The 27,832-nt window shown below is 34.5% G+C and overlaps 1 protein-coding gene across 4 annotated transcripts in view; it reads left to right on the forward strand.

Moving 5' to 3' along the window:
- The window catches only part of ADGRL2 (adhesion G protein-coupled receptor L2), a 203,411-nt gene that overhangs the window by 22,798 nt on the left and 152,781 nt on the right, over window positions 1–27,832 (forward strand). For all 4 annotated transcript variants that reach the window (XM_011977776.1, XM_011977774.1, XM_011977777.1 and 1 more), the window contains one exon: window positions 13,546–13,718. In XM_011977776.1, the coding sequence (XP_011833166.1) occupies window positions 13,646–13,718 (73 nt within the window). In that variant the 5' untranslated portion in view covers window positions 13,546–13,645. Of the gene's footprint in view, window positions 1–13,545; window positions 13,719–27,832 lie in introns of those variants that run through there.

Consider the following 27,832-nt stretch of genomic DNA (forward strand, 5'->3'; position numbering starts at 1 on the left):
CCTTCCTTCCTCCCTCCGTCCCTCCCTCCCTCCTTCCCTCCCTTCCTCCCTCCTTCCCTCCTTCCCTCCCTCCCTGCTTCCCTCTTTCTTTTCCTCCCTGGCTTCCTCTCTCCTTCCTTTCCCCCACCTCCGTCCCTCTCTCCCTCCTATGTTTCTTATTATCAAAAACATTTATTAGGTGCTAGCTCTTTGCCAGGCATTGTGCATGGGTTATACTCACTGGTAAGGTAGCACTGAAGTCATAGACATGAAAGCCATCTTTCATCATAACTGTGTTCAGTTAGCTCACCATCTTTTGAAAATGTTACTTTGTGATAGGGATGAGCACTCTGTACTGTGGACAAAAATGACACTGTACTCCTGATGTGTGGTGGAGGTTTAGGGAAGCAGTCAGACAGTCTAGTGATGGACCCAAATTGAAAAGGAACAGTAGTTAGCCAAGGGACAAGTGGCAGAGGAGATTCCAGGCAGAAGAAACAGCATAACTATACCAAGAAAGAGAAGTGAGAGTAAGCTTCTATGACCCAAGAACGTAAAAGCGAATTACATAATACTTAAACAAGAAAACCAGGAAGGAAAGAAAGGACGGTCTTTCTCAAGTGTAGGTATATTCGCTAAAGTAAATCTTTCAAAAAATTAAATATTTTCCAGAAAGTTTATTAATATATTTGATGTATCTTTTTAATCACCAGGATATTATACTAGTCATGAAAATCACAAAGTGATCAGCAAAAGTCATGGTCCATAAGGCGCACTTACTCTCTTAATTACATTACGTAAATTTGTGACATTATTTGTGCACTTGTGTCATTTCTGTATCTTCTGAATCATTGTATTGCTTGCAGGTTAAGCCTCAGTGCCTTGAACAAAGTATATACCCAATACATTTTTAGGCTTGGTTTGAAAAGATTTATCTTGAAGAAAGATAAACGTAGAAAATTTCAACAAAAGACATTTTATTTATTCATTTATTTATAGACAAAGTCTTTCTTTTTTTTGCCCAGGCTAGAGTACAGTGGCCTGGTCATAGCTCACCGTAGCCTGGATCTCCTGGGCTCAAGCGATCCTTCCGTCTCAGCCTCCCAAGAAGCTGGAACTACAGGCACATGCCACCATGCCCAGCTAATTTTTTTATTTTTTGTAGAGATGGAGGTCTCTTTATTGCCCACTCTGGACTCGAACTCCTGGTCTCAAGCCATCCTCCTGCCTTGGTTCCCCAAATTGCTGGGATTTACAGGCATGAGCCACCGTGCCTGGCTGCAAAAGACATTTTAAAACTAGTTTAAAAGCTTAATTGAAGAGGACTCAATATTACTCAATAGCAACTACTGTACAAATGACAACAGATAATGGCAGTAAGAATCTAGAGAGGGACAGGTTTTTTTTCAGTTTGAGGCAGTCAGGTTGGCTTTATGGCACAGGTGGTTTTTAAACTATCAAGTTTATTCTGAAGTTTATTAGGTGGAGGGGAAAGATGTTTTCTATGTGAATAAAAAATCTTGAGTAAAAGTCAGTTTCATAGGTATATTCAGAATTACTGAGCAAGGAAGTTTGACAGAAACGGAAGGCTGAAGTATTTTTGAAGTTTGATCTGTTTGGGCTCTGTTTCCAGTTTTGCTTTTTAATTCTCCTCTTTCTCGCTCTGTCTTTTAGGTTGTCAATTGCCATTCCCCTTTTATTCCAGCCCCAGTTGCAACTTTCCTGTTAAAATAGATACAATAGGGCTGGGCGCAGTGGCTCAAGCCTGTAACACCAGCAGTTTGGGAGGCCAAGACGGGAGGATAGCTTGAGGTCAGGAGTTCAAGACAAGCCTGGACAACATAGAGTCCTGTTTCTATGAAGTACTAAAAATCAAAAATAAATAAATATTGTGTGTGTGTGTGTGTGTGTGTGTGTGTGTGTAGTGGATATGTCTGTGGTCCCCACTCTCAGGAGGCTGATGTGGGAGGATTGCTTGAGTCTAAGAGTTGGAGACTGCATTGAGCTGTGATCATGCCACTGCAGTCTTAGCTGAGCAACAGAGCAAGACCCTATCTCTTTTTTTTTTTTTTTGAGATGGAGTCTTGCTCTGTTGCCAGGCTGGAGTGCAGTGGCGCAATCTCATATCACTGCAACCTCCGCCTCCCGGGTTCAAGCGATTCTCCTGCCTCAGCCTCCCAAGTAGCTGAGATTACAGGCATACACCACCATGCCTGACTCATTTTTTGTATTTTAGTAGAGACGGGGTTTCACCATGTTGACCAAGATGGTCTCGATTGCTTTACCTCATGATCCACTCGCCTCAGCCTCCCAAAGTGCTGGGATTACAGGTGTGAGCCACCGTGCCTGGCCAGACCTTGTCACTCAAAAAAAAAAAAAAAAAAAAAAAAAAAAAAATCCAAAATACCAGACATACTAGATTACTAGATTTGTTGTGCTAAGTTAGAGTGAAATAATAATACATGTACTTTTGGAGACATTTTAGAAACATTTCTGAGATCAACCTTTGTCAAGTCACAGCCCCAGGTGTGTTCTTTCATATAAAATTATTTTTAGAGTTTGTTCCAGTTTTATACACATTTATGGTTTAGAGTGAAATTAGGAAGATTAGTAGAGGCTGGCAAGATGGATGGAAGTTGAGAAATCAGCTTTGAGATTTTTGCAGATGTTCAGAAAGAAAGATGTTAGGATAGGGATTGAAAGCAATGGGAAGAGGATTAAGGTATTTCAGGGTAAGAATCAATAGAACAGTGAATGTGTACCACTTTAAAATGAGGTACCTTTTGTATTGACAGAGCTGTATTTTACCTAAACTTAAGATGAATAATACTCCAGAGGATTTTTGGTTTCAAAACTATTGAAGACCAGGCTAATTTCATTTGTCTGTGTGTGTATCCATGCACACATGCACATATATATGTAGTAAGCTTGGTTGAAAGAAAATCTGTTATTTCATAGTAGATGTGATTTTCTTTTACCATTTCACACGAATGCATTTCTTTGTTATTGTAAGTTAGCAATTGAAGAATATATATATAATTCATGCTAAATTAGTATATTGGTCTAGAAGGTTTCTCAGGAGACTAATAATGGAGTAGAGGCTTCTTTAATACATATGACTATATAAAACATTATTAATGTTAACAGATGTTGCACTTTAATCCCCTAGAATGATTGTTTGGTGCCAGCAGGAAATTTATTAAGCCTGAATTGTGTGAAATTGTGTGTGCATAAGCTGCAACTTAGATTGGAAAAACGTTACTGAAAACCGTTAAAAAGTTTTAGCTGTAATTTGGCAGAGAAGTATTAACTGTGCTAAAAGAAGTATGTGTGTATGGTTGGCCCCTGCGCCTTAACCTTTTTATCATTTATCTTCTTGTATTAATGTCACTGAATTATTAATTCATGAGCCAGGGTGGGAAGGGTGAAGGCACCATTTAAATGTGTGGCAAATTTATCCTTATCGCCAGAGACATGAAAAAAAGTCATTTTGTGTTATCTGTAAAATGGAAAGGACATTTTAAAATTTCATTTACAGTAATCCACTTCACTTCCAGTCAAACACCTAGATTATTACTACCATAATATAATGTTATTAAAAATTTGTAACCTTCTCCACTCTTTTGTCTTATATATATAATGTTGATAGAAAAATTTAGCCTTGATTTATTTCAATGTGATACTTGTTAATTGTAGGTTAAAAATGTTACTTTTACGAATGATATGTTACAGTTTGACTTAAATTTTAAGGAACAGTAGACTTACAAAAAATAAAAATATTTACTGTAATAATAACGGAATTTTCATTGAGGGGAATCTGCATATAGGGAATTGGAAAGCTCTAAATATATGTTTCAAAGAAATGTTTGCATTTACTGTGACTTCATAATTATTTGGGAATAAGATTGGTGATTTTGGCCTTGTAGAACTTTTAGCTTTATACAAGAAACCTAGCAAATTAGAATTTAACATTTTCTTGTTGAATGTAATGTGGATCTGGGGTATATCCAGTATTTCACATGGGCAAATAGCTATGGTGACAGAAATTTCAAGAGTTTGAAGCCACTTTTACCAGCAGCTCTTCGAAACCGTCATGATAATGGAAGAATACCTCAGGGATCTTGTCCAGACCTCATCACTTTTCATTCTCCCTTTACTTAATATTTTGATTGGTTTTATATACTCTCATGCCAAACAAAGTAGTAAGCTAAGTTACTGTGGTAATGTCCTTTGTTTTCTTTTCTAGAATTTTCCCCCAAACACTCTAAGGTGTACATATGGCTCTGTTAACACACACTGAAAACACTAATTTTTTTTTTTTTTTTTTTTTTTTTTTGAGATCGTCTCGTCATCACCTGGGCTGGATTGCAGTGGTGCAATCTTGGCGCACTACACCCTCAGCCTCCCCAGTTCAAGCATTTCTTGTGCCTCAACCTCCAGGTTAGCTAGGATTACAGGTGGTGCCACCATGTCTGGCTAAATTTTGCATTTTTGGCAGAGATGGGGTTTCACCATGTTGTCCAGGCTGGTCTCAAACTCCTGACCTCAGCCAATCCAACGGCCTCGGACTCCCAAAGTGCTAGGATTACAGGTGTGAGCCACTGCACCTGGCCTGAAACTCTAATTTGTTTTGATCAGTAAATAATGCTACTTTGTTTTATTTTTCTTATTCTAGTATGGTTAATTTACCTTTATATTAACATTTAGTTTCTTAAAATAATAGACTGAAGTTGATTTGATTATTGTGGCAGACATGAATAGTTATTAGTTCATTATGTGACTGAACTGCATCCAGTTATCTTGGTCTTAAGATTGTTCATCTATAAACAGGAGTTGGCAAACAATGGCTAGCCATCTGTTTTGTAAGTAAAGTTGTATTGGCACACAGCCAATGTCATTGGGGTATGCATTGTCTGTGGCACCTTTCACACTGCAGTGGCAGACATATGTAGTTATGGCACAGACCATATCACTCTTAAAGCCTAAAATATTTACTGTCTGGTCCTCCATAGAAAGAGTTACCTAACTTCCGATCTGATATCTATAGTATTGGTCTGCATAAAATGCGGTTCTAATCTTTACAAATGTAATGGAATATAATTTATAATTTTAAGCTCAAGAGATTTGAAGATTCCGTAGTTTTTATCATCACTGATGTTTTTTTAAAGCAGATTTTTGCTTTTCTTTATATGCGGAGTAGCAACAATAAGTGATAATTTTCCTGAAAGTTTTCTGAATTGAAACATTTTAAAAACCATTAAAATATTGCAAAAATACATTAGTCTGTTACCAGATGAAGGAGTCTTGGCAAGTAATTCAGGCTTCTAGTCATTTTTCTCTGATTTTTATAACCTATGTTTCTTTTTTATTAAACATCCCTGCTTTATTACTACTTTAATGTTATTTGAAATTTTAGTAGGTTATAAAATTATATTTTAAAGTTGAGAAGCTCTTTTCTAAAAACCACATACCTCTCCTCCTCCATGTTTGAGTAGTAAAGAAGCACTAAAACAGAAATTTTAATTTTTTAATGGAAGATGTTTTGGTTTTTAATTTTTTCATACCTAACAGCCATTCAAAATGACACAGTCTGTTACTGTTTCTTAATAGTTGTGTCCATGAATATTTTTCTTACTTTCTCATGTAAATCTCCTAATTTTTTTTTTTTTTCTTTCTTTCTGGGAGGAAGTCTCACTCTTGTTACCCGGGCTGGAGTGGAGTGGCACTATCTCGGCTCACTGCAACCTCCGCCTCCTGGGTTCAAGCGATTCTCCTGCCTCAGCCTCCCGAGTAGCTGGGATTACAGGCGCCTGCCACCATGCCTGGCTAATTTTTGTATTTTTAGTAGAGTTGGGGTTTCACCACATTGGTCAGGCTGGTCTCGAACTCCTGACCTCAGGCAATCCGCCCGCCTCGGCCTCCCAAAGTGCTGGGATTACAGGTGTGATAAATCTCCTAATATTCTTAGAGGAATCAGCTACACCAAACACAGAATTTCAGGCTGACATGGGAAGCCAAAGAATCTATTCTGTTCATTCACTTAGACTCTAGCTTTATCTTTAGTACTATTAATTAAGTTAGGTATTTATAAATAATTGGTATATTCCTTTTCTGTACAACTCAAGAAAATCCTTTTATTTTGAGTTTTACTTGTAGACACAGATATAAATGGTATGGAACATTCGGCATAATCGGGACTAATCCCAGCTAAGGCATAGAAACTTGTTCTTTCTTGAAGTCCCTGATGTTTTGAATTTTGATTATCTGTAGTTTTCCCAGGAAGGCGAAGTGTGAAATATGTGAGTTAAATGTTTCAGTTTATTGTATTATGTCTGTCAATATAATAATTTGTAAGATTTCAAAAACAAAGATTTTCTGAAATAGTTGCTTCTTTTAAAGATGTGAATTAGAATAATTGCCGAGACATATTTTGATAGAAGAAACAAGTCCTTAGTTAAAGATATTGCAGAAGCCCCCAGATGGCTTCCTTAACGTTACTTAAGGTAGAATCAGGACCATAAGTTTATCATTGGGAAAATTGGAAAATGATGGAATCATAGATTTATAATCTCTTCCTACCTTTATATGGTTGCTGAACTTGAGACCTAGATGCTTCTTAATTACCGCAGTCCTCGTAGGGGCAGGTTGAGCTACGATTCTATATAGTGTGCTCTTGATCCGAATCTTGACTTCTTCATTAAGATGACTGATTGATCTAGGTACACGTCTCAAGGAAACACAGATTCAGAAACTTCTGTTAGTTCTCTTATCTTCTCATCACATTTATTACCATTAAGTTTTGGGAGGTTTAGTAATTATTATTTAATGCTTATTGTGGATCTTGGTCATTTTCTTGCATATTTAATTCTAATAAGATTATTAATTTCTTGAAGGCAGTAGCTATATCTTAATCTATTTTATAATACCTTTAGAACCTAACACAGGACCAGTTACTACATAAAGTAAAAAAAAGTAATGAATAACACTTATTTTAGCACTGGATATCCATTAAAAATGTCTAGGAAATACTGGATATTCATTGACTTGAATGAACATACATGAAATTATAGTGCTAATGTGATCACTTTATGTTAAAGGCAAGAAATGTAAGCTTAGATAACACTATATTGACGTAGTTTGCAAATGAATTGTATCATTTATTAATTACAAAGGCAGTGTGCTATAGCACTTCACAAAACTTTCTTCAGCTTTTTACTGTGTATTCTTTATAGTTAATTTTTCACATATGTATATAATTATTATTATTTTTTTTTGAGATGTAGTCTTGCTCTGTCTCCAGGGCTGGAGTGCAGTGGTACGATCTCGGCTCACTGCAGCCTCCACCTCCCGGGTTCAAGCGATTCTCCTCCCTCAGCCTCCTGACTAGCTGGGATTACAGGTGCCCGCCACCAGGCCTAGCTAATTTTTGTATTTTAGTGGAGATGGGGTTTCGCCACGTTGGCCAGGCTGGTCTCGAACTTCTGACCTCAGGTGATCCACCCACCTCTGCCTCCCAAAGTGCTGGGATTTACAGGCGTGAGCCACCTCGCCCAGCCAATTCTTCGTGTTTGTTTTTAAGATCATTTGGCACATTTTACTCAGATTACCTCATCACCTCTAAGAAACCTCTGACGGTGATATTGATGATCTAATATATGACAGATCCTGGGTCATTATTATTTCATTTAGTGGTTGTATATATAGACCAAGAGGGAATTTGAATGTTGATTCAGGGAATGGTTAGTAACAGTGATTTATGGACAAAGGATCCAGTGCAGTGGGCCAAACATAAGATTGCATCTTACGGGTGAGCCACGTTGAGTTTTTTCTGTTATTCTTGCCCAAATGATGATTAGTCCATAATCTTATAGATGTTAATATTAAAACATTTGTTCCATGACTATTAAAGATGCATTGCTAGTTATATTGGAGGAAATATTTATATATTTATTTTTTGACTTACTATGAGCAACTTCTCTAGTAGTTTGGTTGATAAAATTTGTCAGTGTAATTAGTTAACTTATAACGTATAATTTAGGCACTTTAGTAATGAGTAAATTAAGATAGCTCAACTGGAAATAGTAAAAATTAAGTTAATATTTAGCTGTTATTAAAGGGATGTTTTGCTCATGTAAACATTTTGAAAATCAACTCATTATTGTGGTATTTCCTCACTTTCAGAACAAGATGATTTTGTTCTGTATTCATTTTTTTATTCAAAAGGAAAAGATAGTAAAATAAGTTTATCTGGTCTACATAATTAGTAGTGATTTTAGAACATAGGCTTATTTCTCAGCCCTTCTGCTTCCTTACTGTCCTTGAGTACGTTAAGTTTTCTGCTTTTAAGATAAAATGGAGGCAATATATATTTCTTAAGGTTGTTGGGAAAATTACATGAAAGAGTAAGCATACTGTTATCTGTCTAGTTGGTAGCTGTAATTTTTTTGGGAGCCTAACTGTGTGCAAGGCAGTTACAACTTTTTATTAGGATGAGTTATTTTTAAACTACAGTGTAATCTCCCTGTGGATGAGAAATTTTGTTTCTTTTTTTCCTCAGTGCACAACATATGTAATAGGTGCTCAGTAAATATTTGTTGAAGGAATAATTTGGTGAATAGTGGAAAGAATGGCTTTCTAGTTAGCCTTGATTGGGATCTAAGCTCTGCTACTTATTAGCTGGGTAATTTTGTTTGAGTTATTTTACCATTGTGAGCCTCAGATTTCTGACCTTTATAATACTGATCCTGCTTTTTTGGTAAGGATTAGTGATACGTTTCTGATACAGTATTTCAGACAACACAGAAGTTAGCTTTTTCCCAATTTGGGGGAAAGAAAAAGTTATTTTTTAGATAGCAGTCCTCTCCAATTTTAAAAGACATTGTATTGCCTCTGAACTTTTTTTTTCTTTTTTTCTTTTTTTTTTTTTTTGTTTTTGATATGGAGTCTTGCTGTGTCACCCAGGCTCACTGCAACCTCCACCCCCTGGGTTCAAGCAATTCTCCTGCCTCAGCCTCCTGAGTAGCTGGGACTACAGGCGCCCACCACCACGCCCGGCTAATTTTTTGTGTATTTTTAGTAGAGACGGCGTTTCACCATGTTGGTCAGGCTGGTCTCGATCTCTTGACCTTATGATCCGCCCGCCTTGGCCTCCCAAAGTGCTGGGATTACAGGAGTGAGCCACCGTGCCTGGTCTGAACTTTCTAATAGTCTAGAGTCCTCATGCGTTTTTTTTTTTTTTTTTGAGTTGAATTACAAGTACTATGACTAGAAATATTTCCTGAGTGTCTACTATGTCTGTGAAACGAAGAAATTTTAGTAAAGGGTGAGACCAATGATGAATGTTAAGGGGACTTTTGTATAAATAGTTTAATTAATGTCTTCTAGAGTTGATAGCCGTGCCTGCAGAAAGAAGATGGAGAAGGAGGGTAGTGACTAGTGGCTGGCCACGTGGTTCTAAAATCTCTATGAGCATTGCCAGCTCCAACCTTATCCTGATGAAGGAAAGAAAATAAACTCAAACCCCAAAGAATGCTGAATATCTGAAGCTTCTAAGAGCCTTTCTGATTAGCTGACTAACTGAAGGAAAACTCCCAGGAGTAATGATGTGTTCTCTGATGTTAAGAAGGGGAAATCTAGTCTGTAAAGATTACACATAAAATATTTCTGAAAAGTGAATAACCTGATTGAGGTTCAGCTAAAGTGAAATAAAACTGTAATTTATTTTTTATTTTGTAAGCCTTTGCATAGAAAATGAAAAGGCAGGGTTGGGTTAGTATCATCCTTTTTTGTGTGTGTTTGTTTTGGTAAAATATAGAAAAGTGACTTTTGTTAGTAAATTCTGTCTCATAATGATTATAATTTTATGATGCAAATAAGATCAGAGACTGATTTTGTAAAGCTGGCTTCAGTTTTCATTTAGAGTTGACATATATTTAGTACATAGAATTTAGGCTTACCTAAAACATTAATGTTTCATTTTACCCAGCATTAGTGCATAATAACAAGGATGGGTGACTGGTAGTTCTCATGCTTAGCTGGCTCTTTTCTTTTCCTTTTCTCTTGGTGCTTATAATTGTTTTGGGCTTAATATCCAGTGTTTGCAGTAGTTCACTGTACATGAGTAGAAACCAAAAATAAAGCTTTAGATAGCACTCCTTATGGTGGCTTTGCTCCTAGTAGAATATCAACATTAGTTAACCAATTTTAGAAAATTGTAGTTTAATTTTCTTTTGCCCTTATTAATTTGAAATGTGTTATACTCTATTTCTTTCAATGATGCTTATCAATAAACATTTTATTTTTTCTATATTTGTTAAATAAGCTTCATCACATAATAAGGCTAGATGTGATTTCCTGGTAGTGTAGTGTAAATATGTGGCTTAAAATTAGTTAACAGTGTTGTCCTTTTAAGGACACACTGCACAGGATATTTAATGCAGCTAATAAATGGAAGCAGGTTACTGTCTGAAAGACTACAGCTGACTGTACGTTGCAAGTAGTGTATAAAACATTGAGGTCTGTTGGGATATACACAGCTGAAGCATATTCCTGGATGTCACTGCTCAGCTTTGGAAGGTTTGGTAGTAATGATGCATTAGTTGACTTTTTACATGACAGAGTAATAGGATATTTAGATTTTAAAAAATGACAGAGGTTTGGTAGACAATGGTTTGTGGTTTATAGGAACAAGGTTAGGATGAAATTGTTTGAATCTTATTTGAAGGATAAGGAAAAAGCAGAGGTGGGACTAGGTTGTACGTTAGAAGTGGTTTGGATTTTTGACAGTCATAGTCATTTATAGTTTAAGTAGAAATCGGCGGTATCCTGTTTTACTAAGAAGTGAACCATTACTTAGCAAGCATTACCAGGAGCTTCACCATGCACTACACCTCTACTCTCCCGGTTCCTCCCCCACTTCATCCTAAGCTCTTTGATGTTCTTGGAAAAAGGTTTTCTAAAACTCAAAAGAAAGTTATTAATGTGGGAATCATTTGAAGTAATCTTTTCTGTTTTTTAAAAGGAAATTTAATAGACCTTTTCTGGTTTTGTTACTTGTTTTTGTTTTACTTTGTGAAATGCTGTTACTGAGCTTTTTGCAGTTACAGAATTTGAAGGACAAATATTAGCTGTATCTATGCCAGTGGTTTGGCTCCAATATGATTTAGAAGGAATGCCTTCTTGGGATTAGTGTCATCATATTTGATTATTTATTCGTTCTATTCTTAGCTGATTGTGGTTTGTTAGGTATTTCAACTTTCATTAACATTTGTTTAATGGAAGGTTGTTTAAAACTTGGGTCACAGCAATAAAATCATTTGATTTAGTTTCCAAATTGCACTTAAAGCTTGAGGTTTTGGAAATAATTTTATTTGATGTAAAAGTGATTGGGCACAGGTTGTAGAATGATAAAAATAAATTTGATATTCTTTTTACTTATTCATTACACAGGCAGATTGACTTAAGCTTTATTTTCATAAAAGATGCCACGATTTTATACATTCTAGAACCTATTTCCATTTGTCTGAAACAACCACTTTCTCAAACCGTCAGAATACACTGAATTTTTAGTATATAAAAATTTTCATGAGGTATTCTTTCCTGGCCAGAGACCACAATAGAGGTCTTGATTGTGTGGTTTCCTCCTCCTTTTTCCCTTCACTAACAGAGGTTTTCCTATCTTGGCAGCTGTTTCCTACAAGGCAGTCATCAGTCCCTGATTTCTTCCTTCCTCCTCCTTCCCACAAACAAGGGCTCTTTTGAATAGTGGATGACTGAAGACAGACTGATCTTGGATCACTTTAAGAAAGTGGAAACGTGTGCAAGAGTTGAGCATGTGGGCAAGCTGCCTGTATGCACTAGCTCATTGAAATCAAACAATGAAAACTTGGACAGTAAAAATTCTTTGCTTGGAATCTAGAGTGGTCCAAAGGCTGACTTTATTTTACTTGTAGCAGTAATGCACTTCATCTAAATTATTCTGATTGCTGATCAGATCATTGAACAGACTGTAAGGATATAAGGAATTGTTCATTGATGGCCTTTTGAATGTGACAAGCCATGAGATTATCTGATTTTTTAAAATGCTTTACATAGAATAACTTTCAGTTTTAAGGCAGGCACATTGCTACAGCAGTTGTAAACTGCAGGTTCACTTTTGGTTTTGGTTACTTTTGAATAGTGTATGGGAGCTCAGAGTGAAAAATGTATAGAGCCAGCCAGCTAGTTTTGCAGGGATGTGTGCCATGTGTCTCCATCAGATTAATTTTGGATACATCATTCTTCTTTTTGAGGAAGTTTGCATTTTCCTTTGTTTCTTTGGACAGATAAGCATCTGAGGTGTTCTTAAATAGTATACTACTGATGTCGGTGATGCCCCCCTCCCCTGTGTCTTCAGTGCTTTCAGAGAGACCTAAAACTTGGACCAATTCATAGCAGGATCCTTAGGGAAGCATTTACATCTCTGAAACTATGGGCCTGAATGATTTCAGATTAATTTCTTACATTATTTTTGTTGTGTTCTTAATAAAGCAAGATATTACCTTTATAGGTAATAAGTGTTTCAAACCGTTTAGCATCTGCCTACTTTTCCATTCAGGTTACATTATAATGAACTGATAGTAAAATGTAGTGTACTGCTAATAGCATCTTGTATGATATGCTATATGAAGCATGTAGTAAATGCACAGTAGGTCAGATAATGTGCAAGAACTCAAAAGTTATCAGGAAAATTTTGTTTTCTAAATTTTCTCTGTGGTTTAGTGACAGCATCGAAGTGATGTAATGAGTTTGTTTTACTGAGTTATATATATATAACCTCAGAAAGGGAGGGAAGAATTCCCTCACTGCTGCACTTTATAGAACTCTTTAGTTGCAGGAGGTTAAGAATGACTGGAGAAAACTTGGTGTAAGAGTATTACTTAGAAGAACATAATAGGAAACGAACATGAAGAAACTGTAAGATGTTCCTTTAACAGAAAAGTTTGTAATTTCCTTTCCCTCAGAGGCTAAATGAGGAGGCTAGATATATTTGGGAAATGCCTTCATTTTATGTGTATTATAAGGCTAATGTTTGCTGTGATTCCTCACACAAGCTTAGAAAGAAGTAAAACACTTGGACAGAACCCAGCAAATGACCTGGTCTCATGTGATCCTAGAAGCCGAGAAACACTAAGTCATACTTCTGAAGTTTTTGTACACTCTCCAGTTTGGAGAACTGGATTCATAGGGGCTTTGAAAACCTAGCAGTCAGGGAAATAAGTTTGACTTGGTGATTAGGAATGTGGCATTTCCAGAATCCCTTTGTATATGGCATTATTTTGCCATGTAGAAATTTTGGCAATTTCACTTGTCAAAAAGGCAGTCAACCTTTTTGGGCTTTGACTGTTTTCAGAATGTAAGATTCAGATATCCAGTGTATAGGAGCGGCTTCCATAGTGGACATAGAATCAAAATACGTTTTATATTCAGGAGAGAGAGAGAGGAACGGAGAGAGAGAATTGTCATTTCTGCAATTTTTTGTGATGTAGAAAGACCATAGAGTAAATGATGGATTTGTTTGTTTTTCAGATATGAAGATCAATGATGCAGACTGCTGGTTTTGATGAAGCTGGGCATTTATAACTAGATTCATTAAGGAATACAAAGAAAATATTTAAAAGGATCAATAATGGTGTCTTCTGGTTGCAGAATGCGAAGTCTGTGGTTTATCATTGTAATCAGCTTCTTACCGAATACAGAAGGTAAGATCCAGTTTACATTTTGTTTTTTAAATCCAGAAGAACTTGAACTATACAATCTTCTTTATATGGAAGTACCTAGAATATTCATTTATTATTTTAAAAATAGTCATTAAAATGATTTCCTGAATATTGAATTCTTTATTAGGTGGTTGAGTTCTTTTGGTAACACAGATACGATATGGAAAGTGCTAGATATGTGAGTTTATATTTTATATACATTTATGAAATATAACCATTCTAAATAATCCCGAGGGAACTAAATGAAAGCTCTGTTTTTTTTTTTTGGTATACATTTTGCATTTATTCACTACATTTATTTTAGTAAAATGGAAAGTATTTTGTGGAAACTCTTTCATCTTTAGTTACATTTGCTTAAGTGTGGGCATAATTCTAAAATTCCTAAGTTAAAATTTTTAATCTTTTATGAAAAGTTACTTTTTAATAATAGTTCATCTTTTTATGTTTATATCTTTAGCTGTATATATGTGTGTATATGTATATACTTTGTAATGTTAAATTTGCAGAAATATAATGATTATTTCTTTGTATTTAAAAGTAGATGTGGACTTTTTCTTAAGCACTATTGCATTAAACGTTTTTATAAATCTAGGAATAGTAATGAGTGTATTTTTCAAGACAGACCTGAGTTTTAAAGAAATTAATATACTTTTGAAGCCTAATGAAATAATTGGAATCATCATTTATTAACTACTATATAGATTTCTGGTATCCGTTGTTTTCTTAGTCTTAAATATTATTTCCGTATGAAAATAACACACATGCAGGTGTTTTTTAGAGTAGGCTAGAAGTTAATATGGAGCTAAGATGTATAAATTTTATAGCTAGTTGATAGTGGCAGTTATTGGCATGAAAATGTATTAATCTTGTAAAGTGTGTGAAGGGTATAAAATCTCTGAGAAATGCATATAAAATATAATGGATTAAAAAATTCCAATTAAATATTCTTGAAAAAATGTTTAAGAATTAAAAAATTGCTTTTCTATGTACTTTTAAGTGATCTCACTTATACCTATTATTAAAATGATAGGTGGAGAAGGGGCATACTGTCAACTAATAGAAGTGTATTATTCCATTGTCTCTGTAATAAGCTTCAAAATAACATTTTAATTTTGCTGAAAGAATTTTACTTGAATTGCTTGTTCCAGAGTTACATTTTATCATATTCTCCTTGTCCCTCTAGTCCCTTACCTTCAGTATATTGATATAATATAATATAATTTAAATAAATAACAAATTTTAGAAATACTTAAAGTAAGAATTTCTGTATTCAGAAAGTAAGTAGTGTTCACTTGGGTTTAAGTCACACTTGGAAGTTACAATCTTTGGGTTAATATTTTATTTTCAGATGACATTGTTCTTTACTTTAGAACTGAAGATGCATCGTATCTAACATCATATGTAATCTCTCTGAATGAATAATACTATCATGATAAACAGTGAACAGGAATTGTGTTTAATAATATAAATTTCTGGCTTGGATTGTTGTGAAAATCTTGTATGTAGTCTGATGATTTTGCGTCTCATTTTTGGCGGGAAAAAACCTAACTGAATTCCTGCTGTTATGTTTGAATGTTTTTTATACATTTAAAAAAGATTCCAGGTGTGGACCAATGGCTCATTAGTCCACATAATGAAAAAATTTCTAATCAGGGTAGAGACCACTTTGCTTGCACAGTAGCTTAGCTCAGTGGGGGGCTAGCAAACAGAGACTTTTTTCATGAGATACTGCAGCTTTATTTTCAGTGTCATCTATCAGGTCAGGATTCATATCTGCTGTTAGGAGAAATTTCATTTTTGGCACATCAGGCTAGGGGGTATTGCTTCTGAAGCACTTCCCTCCTATGAGTAAAAAGAACCTGGGACGAATCCATACTGCTAATTGTAAGAGTATACACAGTTAATACACACTGTTAGAACATTGATCCAGTATTGCATGGGTTTGTTTTAGAAAGAGAAAGTCTTACATGACATGATAGTCGTTTATTGCCAGAAAGCAGATAATGCTCTGTGAACATCTATAGAGAAAGCCAATCAACGTTAGGTAAGAAGGCATAGGAAGGCAGATAAATTTCTTTTAGGCCCTTACATGATTGTAACCTTTTAACATGTTACAGAGTTTAGTTCTTTTTGTACCAATTTCTAGGTTCTTGCAGGTAAACTCAGATAAGTTTTCCTGAGTGATTTCTTCCCTGTTTCCTCATTTATTGAGTGATTAAATTGAGCTGCATGCTTAGGATTCAGAAATACACAAGGAAAAATAATGCATTAGGCACGGTTCTTTTTTCGTTTGTTTTATTTTATTTTTTATTTTCCCATAAGTTATTGGGGCACAGGTAGTATTTGGTTACATGAGTAAGTTCTTTAGTGGTGATTTTTGAGATCCTGGTGCACCCATCGCCCGAGCAGTATACACTGCACCATATATGTTGTCTTTTATTCCTCACCTCGCTCCCACTCTTCCCCCTAAGTCCCCAAAGTCCATTGTATCATTCTTATGTCTTTGTGTCCTCATAGCTTAGCTCCTACATATCAGTGAGAACATGGGATGTTTGGTTTTCCATTCCTGAGTTACTTCACTTAGAATGATAGTCTCCAGTCTGATCCAAGTGACTGCAAATACTGTCAGTTCATTCCTTTTTATGGCTGAGTAGTAGTCCATCACATATGTATACACACACACACACCACAGTTCCTTTATCCACTTGTTGATTGATGGGCATTTGGGTCAGTTCCATGATTTTGCAGTTGTGGTGCTGTAAACGTGTGAATGCATAGTTTTTACTCTTGAGAAGCTCATGGTCTTGTGCAGGGATTGAAACCTTAAATACCTGTTGGTGCCTTGAGGGCAGCGGACTTGAGGTCAGATAAGAAAATGCTTGTCAGAGGACCTGTGATTACCATTCCAGTATTTAGCTTGGTTTTTCCAGTCTTCTGCCTTGCAGTAGAAATCAAACATTAGGGTTTTTAAGTAATGGCAGCTAATTAAGATTTTGTTTAAAAAACAAGCGTGTATGTCGTAGAATAGCCATGGGTTATGCCTTTCTTTTTAGATCTTTTTTTTTCCTCCTGTTACAGTTGTATTTTACCTTGGTACGTGATTTTAAAGGCTTCACATAATTTTGGATTTGCTTTACATCTGTACATAGTGAGATATACATTTCCAAATTCATAAGGACTTACTCTGTGTTCAGGCAAACATTGTAAATGTCATATTTTGTGTACACATAAAAGGGCAGATCACTAAGCATTTTTAAAGTTTGAACATGGTAAAAGCTAATTATACAAAGGTTTAATTGTTAACATCTACCTATCTCTATCTTGAATCAAGTCTTATCCATTAAAATTTACCTGTTTCTGTAAAATAGGATTAATATTTTACATATTCTCTAAGCTTTTCCTATAATGTATTTTGGGGAAAGTTATATTTAGAATTTCCAAATAAAAATGATTTTATACAGACCATACTTTCAAAATATTTTGTAAATTTTTCTTATAATTGATTTTATTTCTAGAGAACTAATCTCAGATGCTTTAAAAGTCAGTTTTGTTGAGAGACTGGTGTGCTTTGATTCTTTTGGCCAGTTTTTATAAGCATAGTACCCACTGTGGAATCATGTATCAGTAAGTAGAAAGTAAATTGAATTTTTGTGTCCTAGAGAATTAAATTATGCTGTATAATGGAGCCTTGGCAAGCATAAGTTAGACACATGAAGGCTTGCTCAAGTGACAAGTTACAAATAATAGTACTCCTTCAGCAAAATCAGTAATATGGATTTCAGGTTGAATTCTTTATGCAATGAATATGTAATTAGATTTTATTAGTCAAAGTTTTACTTAATTACCTGAAATTACCTTGTTGCTTATCCTTATTTCAAAGAAAAATGTTATGCCAGGTATAAATGTGAGAGATGCCACAAATAGCTTTATGTATTTATTTTATATAAATCAAGAAAATATGGTAAACATAGTTGTAGAAATAGTTTCTTGCTAGTTTTTACTGTACTTTTAAGTTCTCTAAGTACATTTTATAATGACTTGAGTTAATGTTATCTCTCTAAAAAATATGTGTCTGTAGGGTCTTTTCACTATTTGGGTAGAAGAAAAAAAGGCAGATTTAGGGGTTAAATATGAAATAGTGAAAACTGTTTCTGGCATATTTCCATAGATATTTCCTTCAGAATGGGCTGAATTTGGTGGAACGATTAGTAACTTTGTTCTCCAAGGTTAAATGTAAGAAAGATTGATATAATTCAGACTACTGTATTCATTCCTCCTTTTTTCTTTCATTCTTTGATTTACACACACATATAACGAAATCTGTATATATATACACATTCTTGTGTATATATATATATGCGTGCACATACACACACACACACACACACACACACAACATGCAGTATGCTAGTTTCACAAGGGCAGGGATATTGTGTTGTTGTTCATTGATGTCTTCAAGTGCCTTAACAATGCCTGGCTTATAGTAAGCACTCAATCCATAGCTGTCACATAAACAGAATAAATCTTTGAAGAGGTTCATAGTCTGTGTAATGAGGGAAAAGACAATGAGCAGTTGTAATAAGAATGTGATAAAGTGCCATAATAATGATATTCACAGAGGCATTGGGATGAGCGGTAGTTGGATGGTTGGATGTATGTCAGGAAATTCTTGTAGCTGGAAGTGTCATGAAACAACAGAATCACCTGGAAGATCTGCGGTGGGGCCCAAGCATTAGTTAGCGTTTCTGACAAATTGCAGGGTGATGCTGATGGTGTTACTCAGCATCACACTATAAGAGCCACTGCATATTGTATGTGTGTGGGGGTGGTTGTGGTGAGGGTAGGGGTGCATGGGTGTAGACATGGTACAACTTTTTTGAAAGTATTTTTGGAAAAAATTATAAGTTGATTGATCATGATTCAGAAGTTAGTAACCAGTTGTTTCTTGGGAGCTAGTGGCTATTTCTTTGCAGATTGTTCTTTATTCCCCTGATTAGGCTTCTTGGGAATAATTTTAGTCTTCAGAAAAGGATTTTTTATTTTTCCCGCTTTTTTTTATTTATTTATTTTGAGATGGGAGTCTCGCTTTGTCTCCCACGCTGGAGTGCAATGGCGTGATCTCAGCTCACTGCAACCTCCACCTCCTGGGTTCAAGGGATTCTCCTACTTCAACCTCCCAAGTAACTGGGATTACAGTCATCTGCCACCATACCCAGCTAACTTTTGTGTTTTTAGTAGAGACGGGGTTTCACCATATTGGCCAGGCTGGTCTCTAACTCTTGACCTTGTGATCCACCCACCTTGGCCTCCCAAAAGACTGGGATTACAGGCATGAGCCACCGCACCCAGCCTTTTTTGCTCTTTTCAACAGTATACTCAGAAAAAAAATTTGAAAAATTTACACCAAATTGGAAAAAAACATGTTTTTCCTCTTAGGAATAAATGCTCCATTTAGTAGAGCTCTTAAAACTCTTGTTTCAATTTATCTCTTTTCACTGTAATACCCTGGTTCTTTTCTTGTTGAGAATAACTACATGGCCAATGCTATGATAACACTGATTTGACTTACTGTGGGGACTTCAGATTTCCCAATCTAACAAAATTGACTACTTTTGTTCATTTCAGTATATCTGATTAGTTGACGTCTAGGAGGTAAATTTTCAGCAAGGTACTTGGGGATTTGGCTGTAAACCTAATAGGAGTCACAATTCCCATTAAATTAATAGGAATTGTGTATCTGTGCTCGCTGCATAGCAAATGTAACTGTTTTTTAAATTCACAAATTATGTAAATTAACATCCATCTAAAGCAATGCATTTTTAAACAATTACTATTATTATTATTATTTTTTTGAGACAGTGTATTGCTCTATTGCTCAGGACGGAGTGCAGTGGCACAATCTCAGCTCGCTGCAACCTCGGCCTCCTGGGTTCAGATGATTCTCCTGCCTCAGCCTCCTAAGTAACTGGGACTACAGGCACCCACCACCATGCCTGGCTAATTTTCGTATTTTTAGTAAAGACGGGGTTTTACTATATTGGTCAGGCTGGTCTCGAACTCCTGACCTTGTGATCCACCTGCCCTGGCCTCATAAAGTGCTGGAATTACAGGTGTGAACTACCACGCCCGGCCAAAAAAGTGATTTTATTTAAGAAAATACTGAACTGTATTGCTCTTACGACACTTTAGATATTATTTTGTTTCATGAGTATATTGTAATTTGATTACAGCAGCTTTCTTCTCCAGAGGTAGCGATAATTCAGTTAATTGTATGATGTTTCTTCTCTTGGAAAAATCAAATTATTATAGTATTACTATCAGCATTCAAAATGAAGGTAAATATGTTCCAAATGTGACTCAAAGTTGCTGAAAATAAAATTAAGCTTAATCAGATACATTGGGATCTTTTCAAAAGTTAATTTGAATTATACTTTGGTCATCTTATATACCAATATTTAGTGTCCGAATATGCCATGTTTCATAAATGAAGATAAAGTTCAAGTGCTTGATTGTCGATTTTTTTTCTTTCCACTTTTCCTCATGCTTTCTTCTTGATTCCATCCTCTTTTGCCTCTTTTTCATTTGTGGAAAAGGTTCGTTTATCCACAATTTGTGTTGATTCACCAATAGGTCTGTTGCTGGTGGAAAAAGTGTTGCAAATATGTATGTCATTCACAACAGTCACCCTGCAGACCTCAAAAATGTTATATTACATGACTGTTTAATTTCTGTAAACCTCTATGTTTCTGACGGAAAATAACATATCAAATATTTAGTAAATAAATTTGTTTTTAAATAATAATTTGCTGAAATTAAAGCGGTTATTAGCTCGTCCATACTAGAGTAAAGTTTAGAAATACTGATTTTACATGCATATTAGGCATTTACACAGTTATTGTTATACTTTGAAAGAATCAGTAGTGTATTACAGGTAGTTTAATTAAAAGCACAGGAGGCATGTAAAGCACCGTAATTTTGTGGAACTGTAATTCTGTTAATTTCTCCTTACCCATTAATTTCAGCATTGATGAAGCTCTTCAATTTTTGAGTTAATACACTTTTTAATTTTTTAATATACTATAGCTTGTGATACTAGAGAATAAGATAATACAAGTGATTGAACACATCTGAAGAACACATCTGAAGACTATTGTAGAACGTGCTGTGTCTCAAAAAACTGATTTATCTGCCTTATTACTAAGGGAGTGTCTTACTAAAACATATGCTTGGTACCCCATGGTACTCTTTATATTCTTTTCCCCTCCTCTGCAAGACAAAGAGTGACATATGACAGCCATACAGGCTACACATATTAGACATTAATGTGGATTAGTGAATATCTCATGGCATCTTTCAACCTTGTTCCTGAACTCCTTTTGTCAACTTGACAGAAGTGATTCCAGGAGAATACCTAGTTCCAGCCTTGGGATCTCTTGGCTAAAATGTAAAGCTGAGAAGGGAATACGTATCAGCACTTCAGGAAGCAGAAACAACATTTATAATCTCTTCTTATCAGCATGGGACTCTCTTGAGTTTGACTTTTATGTCTGCCGTAATTCTTGCTTTGAGGGCTTATTTTTCTTAAAAGTGCTTTTTTCTTCTGATTTTGAATGTATACATCTTCATGAGAAAAGAGAAAATTTAAAAAATTAAGATAAGACTTTTAGAAGGTTCATAATTCTATGACTTTGTTATGCCACAGCACATTTCTTTTCTGTTTTTCCACCTATACACATACTTCATATGGATAAAGCCAAATTATGTGTAAATACAAATTTAGGTTATTCATCTACATACACTCTTATATTCATATTTTCACTTTTAATTACCAGAAACAGTATTACCATGCCATTATATATTTAGATAATGAATGTTAACAGCTGCATTATAATTCATTATTTAATTATACAAATTTAATACAAACTATTTAATCCTCCTTTTCTACTTGCTAGCCATTTGTACTTAAGTTTTTTCAAGTATAAGTAAAAATATGTATCTATATAATTATTTTTCTTTCACAACTGGTTATTTCCTGAGGCTAAAATTCTAGAATTCTGATAATTTGACTGGAAGTATAGACATCTTTCAAACTGGCTTTTTTGAAGGGTTAAGCCTATGTTCACACATTGATGACCAGTATGTAAATCCATGTACTTTACCAGCAATGATTTTAAATTTTAAAAAGAATTAACACTTTGATTTGTAAAAAAGGGTATCTAATTATAAATTAATTTTGTAATTTGGGGGATACTTCTGAGGACAAAAACATTTTTTGTACATTTATTTAGTGGTCAGTTGTCATTTTGATATGAACTTTTTGTTCACTGTTTTTGCCAGATTTTTGTATTGCTAATACTTTTCTTATTTTTTAAAATTTATTGATGATACCCCCTTTTTTCATTTTTATTATGAAAACATATTTGTTTGCCTTTTATTTTAATTTACAGTGTTTAAATTTTTAATGAAAACTTCAAACAGAAGAGAGAAATTTGTAGTACAACACTAATCGCAGATTTAATAATTGTCAAGATATTGTTACATTTGCATTATTGCACCCTTCTTTCCTTTTTGTTATATAGCTATTTTCTTTTGTGAGATCTTCCATTATTTTTATGCTTAAAAATGTATATCTTGATCTCAATTAAATATTTATTCACTTGCATTTCCCTGTAGCTCTTAAATATTTTTTATTTAAATTTTTAATCCATCATGAATTAATGTTTTTATACGGTGAAATCTAAGGTCTTTGATCAGTTAATTTAAAATGAAGTGAACTAATATTAAACCAACTGGTAAGAATTAAATTTTAACCAACAAAGTAGTTGAAGTTGGAACATAGCCAAATTAAAAATGGATGATGGATAGTAGTTGAAAAAACAAAAACAAAAGTAAAAAGAGTAGAAATAAACACTATTTGTATCTACACAGATTGAATTATGAATGAAAATGTCACTGTTCTGATTTCAGTAATATATCAGTGGTCTTCTCTACTTAAATGATTTTTGTATCACAAATGTATTTAATAAAGTTTATTTTTAAGAGTTTTTATGTTGTTGTTAAACAGCCGAGAGAAGGAAAAACATGACTGTAGAGATGAATTAAAATATCCCACCATGAAGATGAAGTTCTGCATTTTAGGAGTTTTGGACTTTCAAGAGACATAAAGAATTTCCTGGAAAAAAGAAAGGAGGGATTCATATGAAGCCTGGTTAAGTTTTGCACAGGGATTTAATCTAAAAAAGGGATACAAGTAAAATTCTTATTTTGTTGTATATTTACAGGATGCGTCTTAACTATTCCTGTACCCATCTCTTTGTATCTAATTGGTGTGTGTGTGTGTATGTGTGTATTAATCATTAATTAGTTCTCTTTTCCCTCACTGATTCATATTTTTCTCTTTATAGTACTAAAATCTAAGCCAGGTGGTAGTTATGCCTATATTAAGTTCAGGCTTTGGTTAGAGGCAATATAGTAGGATAATACAAGTCAGATACTTCCTTATTTTAGTTATGCATTACAATAGAAAGCCTGTTGGATTTTAAGAGGCCATTTTTATATGGTAGAATGCTGTGATGAGGTGATGTTGACAGGCTTTTTAAAAAGTTGGTAAGGAGACAGGTGTGTAGGTTAAGTTTATTTCCTTGTTTAAGGAAAGTTTTTTATTTTTATTTTATGTTACTTTTTTTTTTTTTTACAGTTTTCTTGTTTGGTTGCTTTTGATAGATATGCTGAATATCTGAACATTTCTCCAAGTGGAAGGAAGGGAAATGGAACCCACTGCACTGGTAGGAAGGCTCATTTAGGGAAGGAAAGACTGTATATTAGTATCCAGAGAGAAGGAAGATTCAGGAAGAGATGTGTACAGCCGCAGAAGAAAGATGACGGAGGTCACGCTGGACTTCAAACATCTTCTTTATCTAGAACAGTGCCCCTCAAAACTTAATGTGCATGTAAATCACTCAGGGATCTTGTTAAAATGTAGATTCTTGCTTCAGTAATCTGGGATGGACCTTCTGAGTCTGCATTTCTAATAAGCTCCCAGGTGATGCTGAGGTTGCTGCTCTGTGAGAGAACGTCTGAATTAGGGAGTTTTGGTTATTAAAATGTTTAGTCTAGAAAATGAGATTTTACATGACAGTGACTTCCACTGTTAAAAATCGAGGTTTGTGTTAAATCCAAACAACCATAATTGAAATACAGAAATGACATCACTTTCAGTTGTATAACTCATTTTATTAAAAAAGGAACTAAGCTACCTTGAAACTTTACTGAACATTTTTGTATTTTGTTGCACTTCTAATCCTATTTTATATGCTTTTTATTGACCTTTTATCTGGTGAGTTGCTTTGAAAAATCCCTGAGCAACAATGCAGCCTGACCCTTTCTCCCTAATATTTCCCTTTATTCCCTATTGATCTGTCCTACTTTCATTCTATCATACACAGAAACAGTGTTTTTAATAGCATTTTGATACAAATATTTTATTATTTAAAGTAACACTATAAAGTCATGTAGTGCAAAGTGTATGTTTGTCTTATTTAGAAAAAGTTTATTTTTATTATACTAATTTTTCAAAGTCAACATATTTAAACAAGAAATAATTGTCGTTTTTGCCTAAGTATTAATTCCTTGACTTATTAGCACCATAAAAGTATAGGATGGAAGTACTTGATTGTTAATTGGTCATTAAAAATGGCTAAATATATTTTATCTGCCTAAGGTTATCTAGTGATTTTTCTCTTTTTTGGTGTTGTATATAATCAAAGATTTTCTTCTTGTTAGTGGGCACAATCTCCTTTTCCCTTTTCTTTCAGAGGCAAAGATATAGGGTACTTATATGATTTGTTTTAATTTTACAATAATACCAATTGTGAAGTAAATGTATTTCTTAATGAAGTTTATTAGACTCTTCACGTGTTTAAACCTCTCAAAAGTAAGTTAGTAGCAAATTTTAAACATAGAGAGTTCTATATAGGCACCTGAGAGGTCGAAGTATTTTTATTTGGATTTTTTTGGTGGAATTAAAGAATTTTGGACTTTGAATCACAGCTTGGATATTAGCAGTGAGAATTTTTCATTTTACAGATGAAGAAATTAAGGCCTGCAGATTGTTTCTTTGTCAAGCTCTACTTAACTGCCAGTCCAGTTTTCTTGCTGTAGAACTTAATATTTAGCTTCAGATCGTTAGTATATTTTCCTATCTCAGGAGGCTGTTACTCAAGAATATTTAAAGTATACTTTATATTGCTTAACATTGCATTACTTAATGGTAATTATCAAAAGAGCTAATTTTTGTCAAAGTTTTCTTAATGTTTACTACCATTTTAGATGAAAAACTACGTTAAGATTTACTTTGTTTTTCAGTGAAAATTATATATAGTATAGGAGGACCAATCATGCTAATACTCCAACTTTCAAATAATCTTCAAAAGTTTACAGCCATAAGCATACATTTTTAAAAAGCACAATTTATCTTTGAAGTTACCAGCTGTTGCTGAGAATCATTAACTGTCAGAACACTGAACAAGAATTGTAACTCTTACTATATTTAGTTATCAGTTCACACAGATTATCAGTCATCATTAAAGTATTTAAAAGGCATGCGCCTCCTGAGCCCCTCCTTCAGGTATGTGTTTTGGACATTATCTTTTCCCTTTTGTTTGCTTACAACAGGAAGCTCGTTTAATCCTTTGCTTTGTTTTAGAGTTAGGCAAATAGAAACCATCCCTGTTAGCTTTCAAAAGCTCTTACTTTTGTTGCATTAATGGCACTCACAGTAGATTGTGTGATCTTGCTTTATTTACCAGAAAGCTTGCCTTTGAGAGCTGTCACTCCATTCTTTCAACAGTGTTGTTAATTGACTGATAGCACTGATTGAGTGGAAAACCTTCAGTGACAAAAGACTGGATATAGGTGTGAGTCCATTTGAAAGGCTGGTGAATCTTTGTTTCTTAATCCCATTTCTATTTGCACTGAAATACTAAATACAGACTAGAAGAACAAAGTATATTTAAAAGCATTCAGAAATGTTAAGCAACAATAAAACCCCTTAACCGTTTAAATGACAGCAGCTGACTATTTGAATTAACTTTGTGTTTGGCTTAATTTGGGGCCCTAATTATTCCTAACTTACGTGAGTAGATTTCAATTATAGTATCCTGCAGGGATTTGTAACTAAGGCAACTAAAAGAATCATTTTACATAAAGTACTTTTGTTCAACTGATTAGACGAGTTAAAACGTAATGATGTAAAATTGAAACCCTTCTGATAAGGTCCAAACAAATGTTTCTAGTAATTTTGTTCAAAAAAGATTAATCTAAGTTTGATTTTAAATAATATTTTGGTCTTTCAGGACAATTGACTTTCTTGTAATACTGATAAGTATATAAAATGCCTTAAGATTGCATGTTTTGGTAAAGGAGTAAGACTTTAAAGGGAGGACAGATTTGTCACAGTGGATGGACACCGTCCTAAGTAATATTTATTTGCTTTATAATCTTCGATACACAGTTTGACAGCTTTAAATACACAGATTTAGAAGAGAAATACATACAAATAACGTGAATGACTAGTACCTGTTTAATTCTGTATTTTGGAATACATTTCAATTGAACACAGATCAGAGGCTCCATTTATGAATTTGAAATGCTATATACCAAGAAGTACAAGGACACAATGTGGTTGACATTGTGCTGTAGTCAGTGGACAGACTGAGTGTTTGACTTGTCCTGCCGAAATACTCCTCCCCACTACAAACAACCACATTAATTTTAAATACCTTTACCAGAATGAAAGCTACTTTAAACTTAATTACTGGTGCTGGAGCACAATATTAAAAAAAGCATTAGCCAGCATCCATCGATCATTTTGAGGCTTAACCATAACGTTTCACTGGAGTCTTACCGCTGTCTAATATCAGTCTACTGTAGTGAGTGAAGTTAACAGGCAGCAACTCTGTTCTACACTTGTCTTACCACTGATCTAAGTTCTCTTCATCATCATCTTTCTCCCCCTCCTGCTCCTCTTTTACCCCTTCTTTCAGTTTTTGAATATCTATAACATGTGAGTCGTTGTATTTTCACACTTGGTATTTTCATTATTTCCTTTAAGCTAGTCAATTCTATGACCTGTTTTTCATTAAGTGAAACAAAATCTAAAAGGTATGGTGTAAAGTTCACAGACCTCACCTTTTTGACTTCAAAGTGAGGTTTTCCTCCCATAGCACAAACCAGGCTGTACAACTGTTTCTTGAAAACAATGCCAGTAAATTCATTCTTTGACCTATTCAGTTCCTTTTTGTTCTGTAGTATACTTTTTGAAAGCTAGTAACCTTTAGGAAGCTTTTTCTAATCTAAACAGGAATCCTCTGAATTTGTATAGCAGCACAGTCCGATACAGTAAGCCACAAGTAGTTATTGAACACTGGAAATGTGACTAATATGACTGAGAAAATACATTTTTATTGGTCAGAGCAATTTGGTAGGTACTACTTTCCTGTAAGACTTTGTTGTTGTTGCTGTTGTTACCTCTTATACCTCTTTTATGTGTTTTAGCTGATTCCTGGAAGTTAAGCACAATGTTTTATTTATTTATGTATTTTTCATAGTGCTTAGACATTCAAAACTATTTTAAATGATTGAGAAGCACATTCAAAGAGACTTAGTACCAAAGCTACATTTTAAATATGTACTTAATTTATGGGGCAGGAATTTCACTAATGATCACCCAAAACCAATATGGTTAGTTTACGAATATCGAAAACAAAGGAGTGTCCATGCATGCATAGTGTGTATCTTGCAGGAATTCAGTCCTTAAGATTAACAGGTAAGTATACTTTAAGCATATTTTAATACTTAATTGTAGCAAACCCTAGTTACTGCAGCCTCAATTCTTATTATGAGATTTTGATAGTGGTTTAAATTATTTGGATGGTAATAACCTACACTGAAATCAGCTAACGTTGGCTTCTCTTCCCTAAATATGGAACTTCCTTCTTAAAATCCTTTGATGAACCCAGCTAATATTGCCATTTGCTTTTTATGGTTTGAGAATATGTTTTAGAATATAAGTAATTATGAAGGCACCAGTTAAAAAT

This window comes from Mandrillus leucophaeus, unplaced genomic scaffold (assembly GCF_000951045.1).
Source record: "Mandrillus leucophaeus isolate KB7577 unplaced genomic scaffold, Mleu.le_1.0 Scaffold184, whole genome shotgun sequence".
NCBI classification, from domain to species: domain Eukaryota; kingdom Metazoa; phylum Chordata; class Mammalia; order Primates; family Cercopithecidae; genus Mandrillus; species Mandrillus leucophaeus.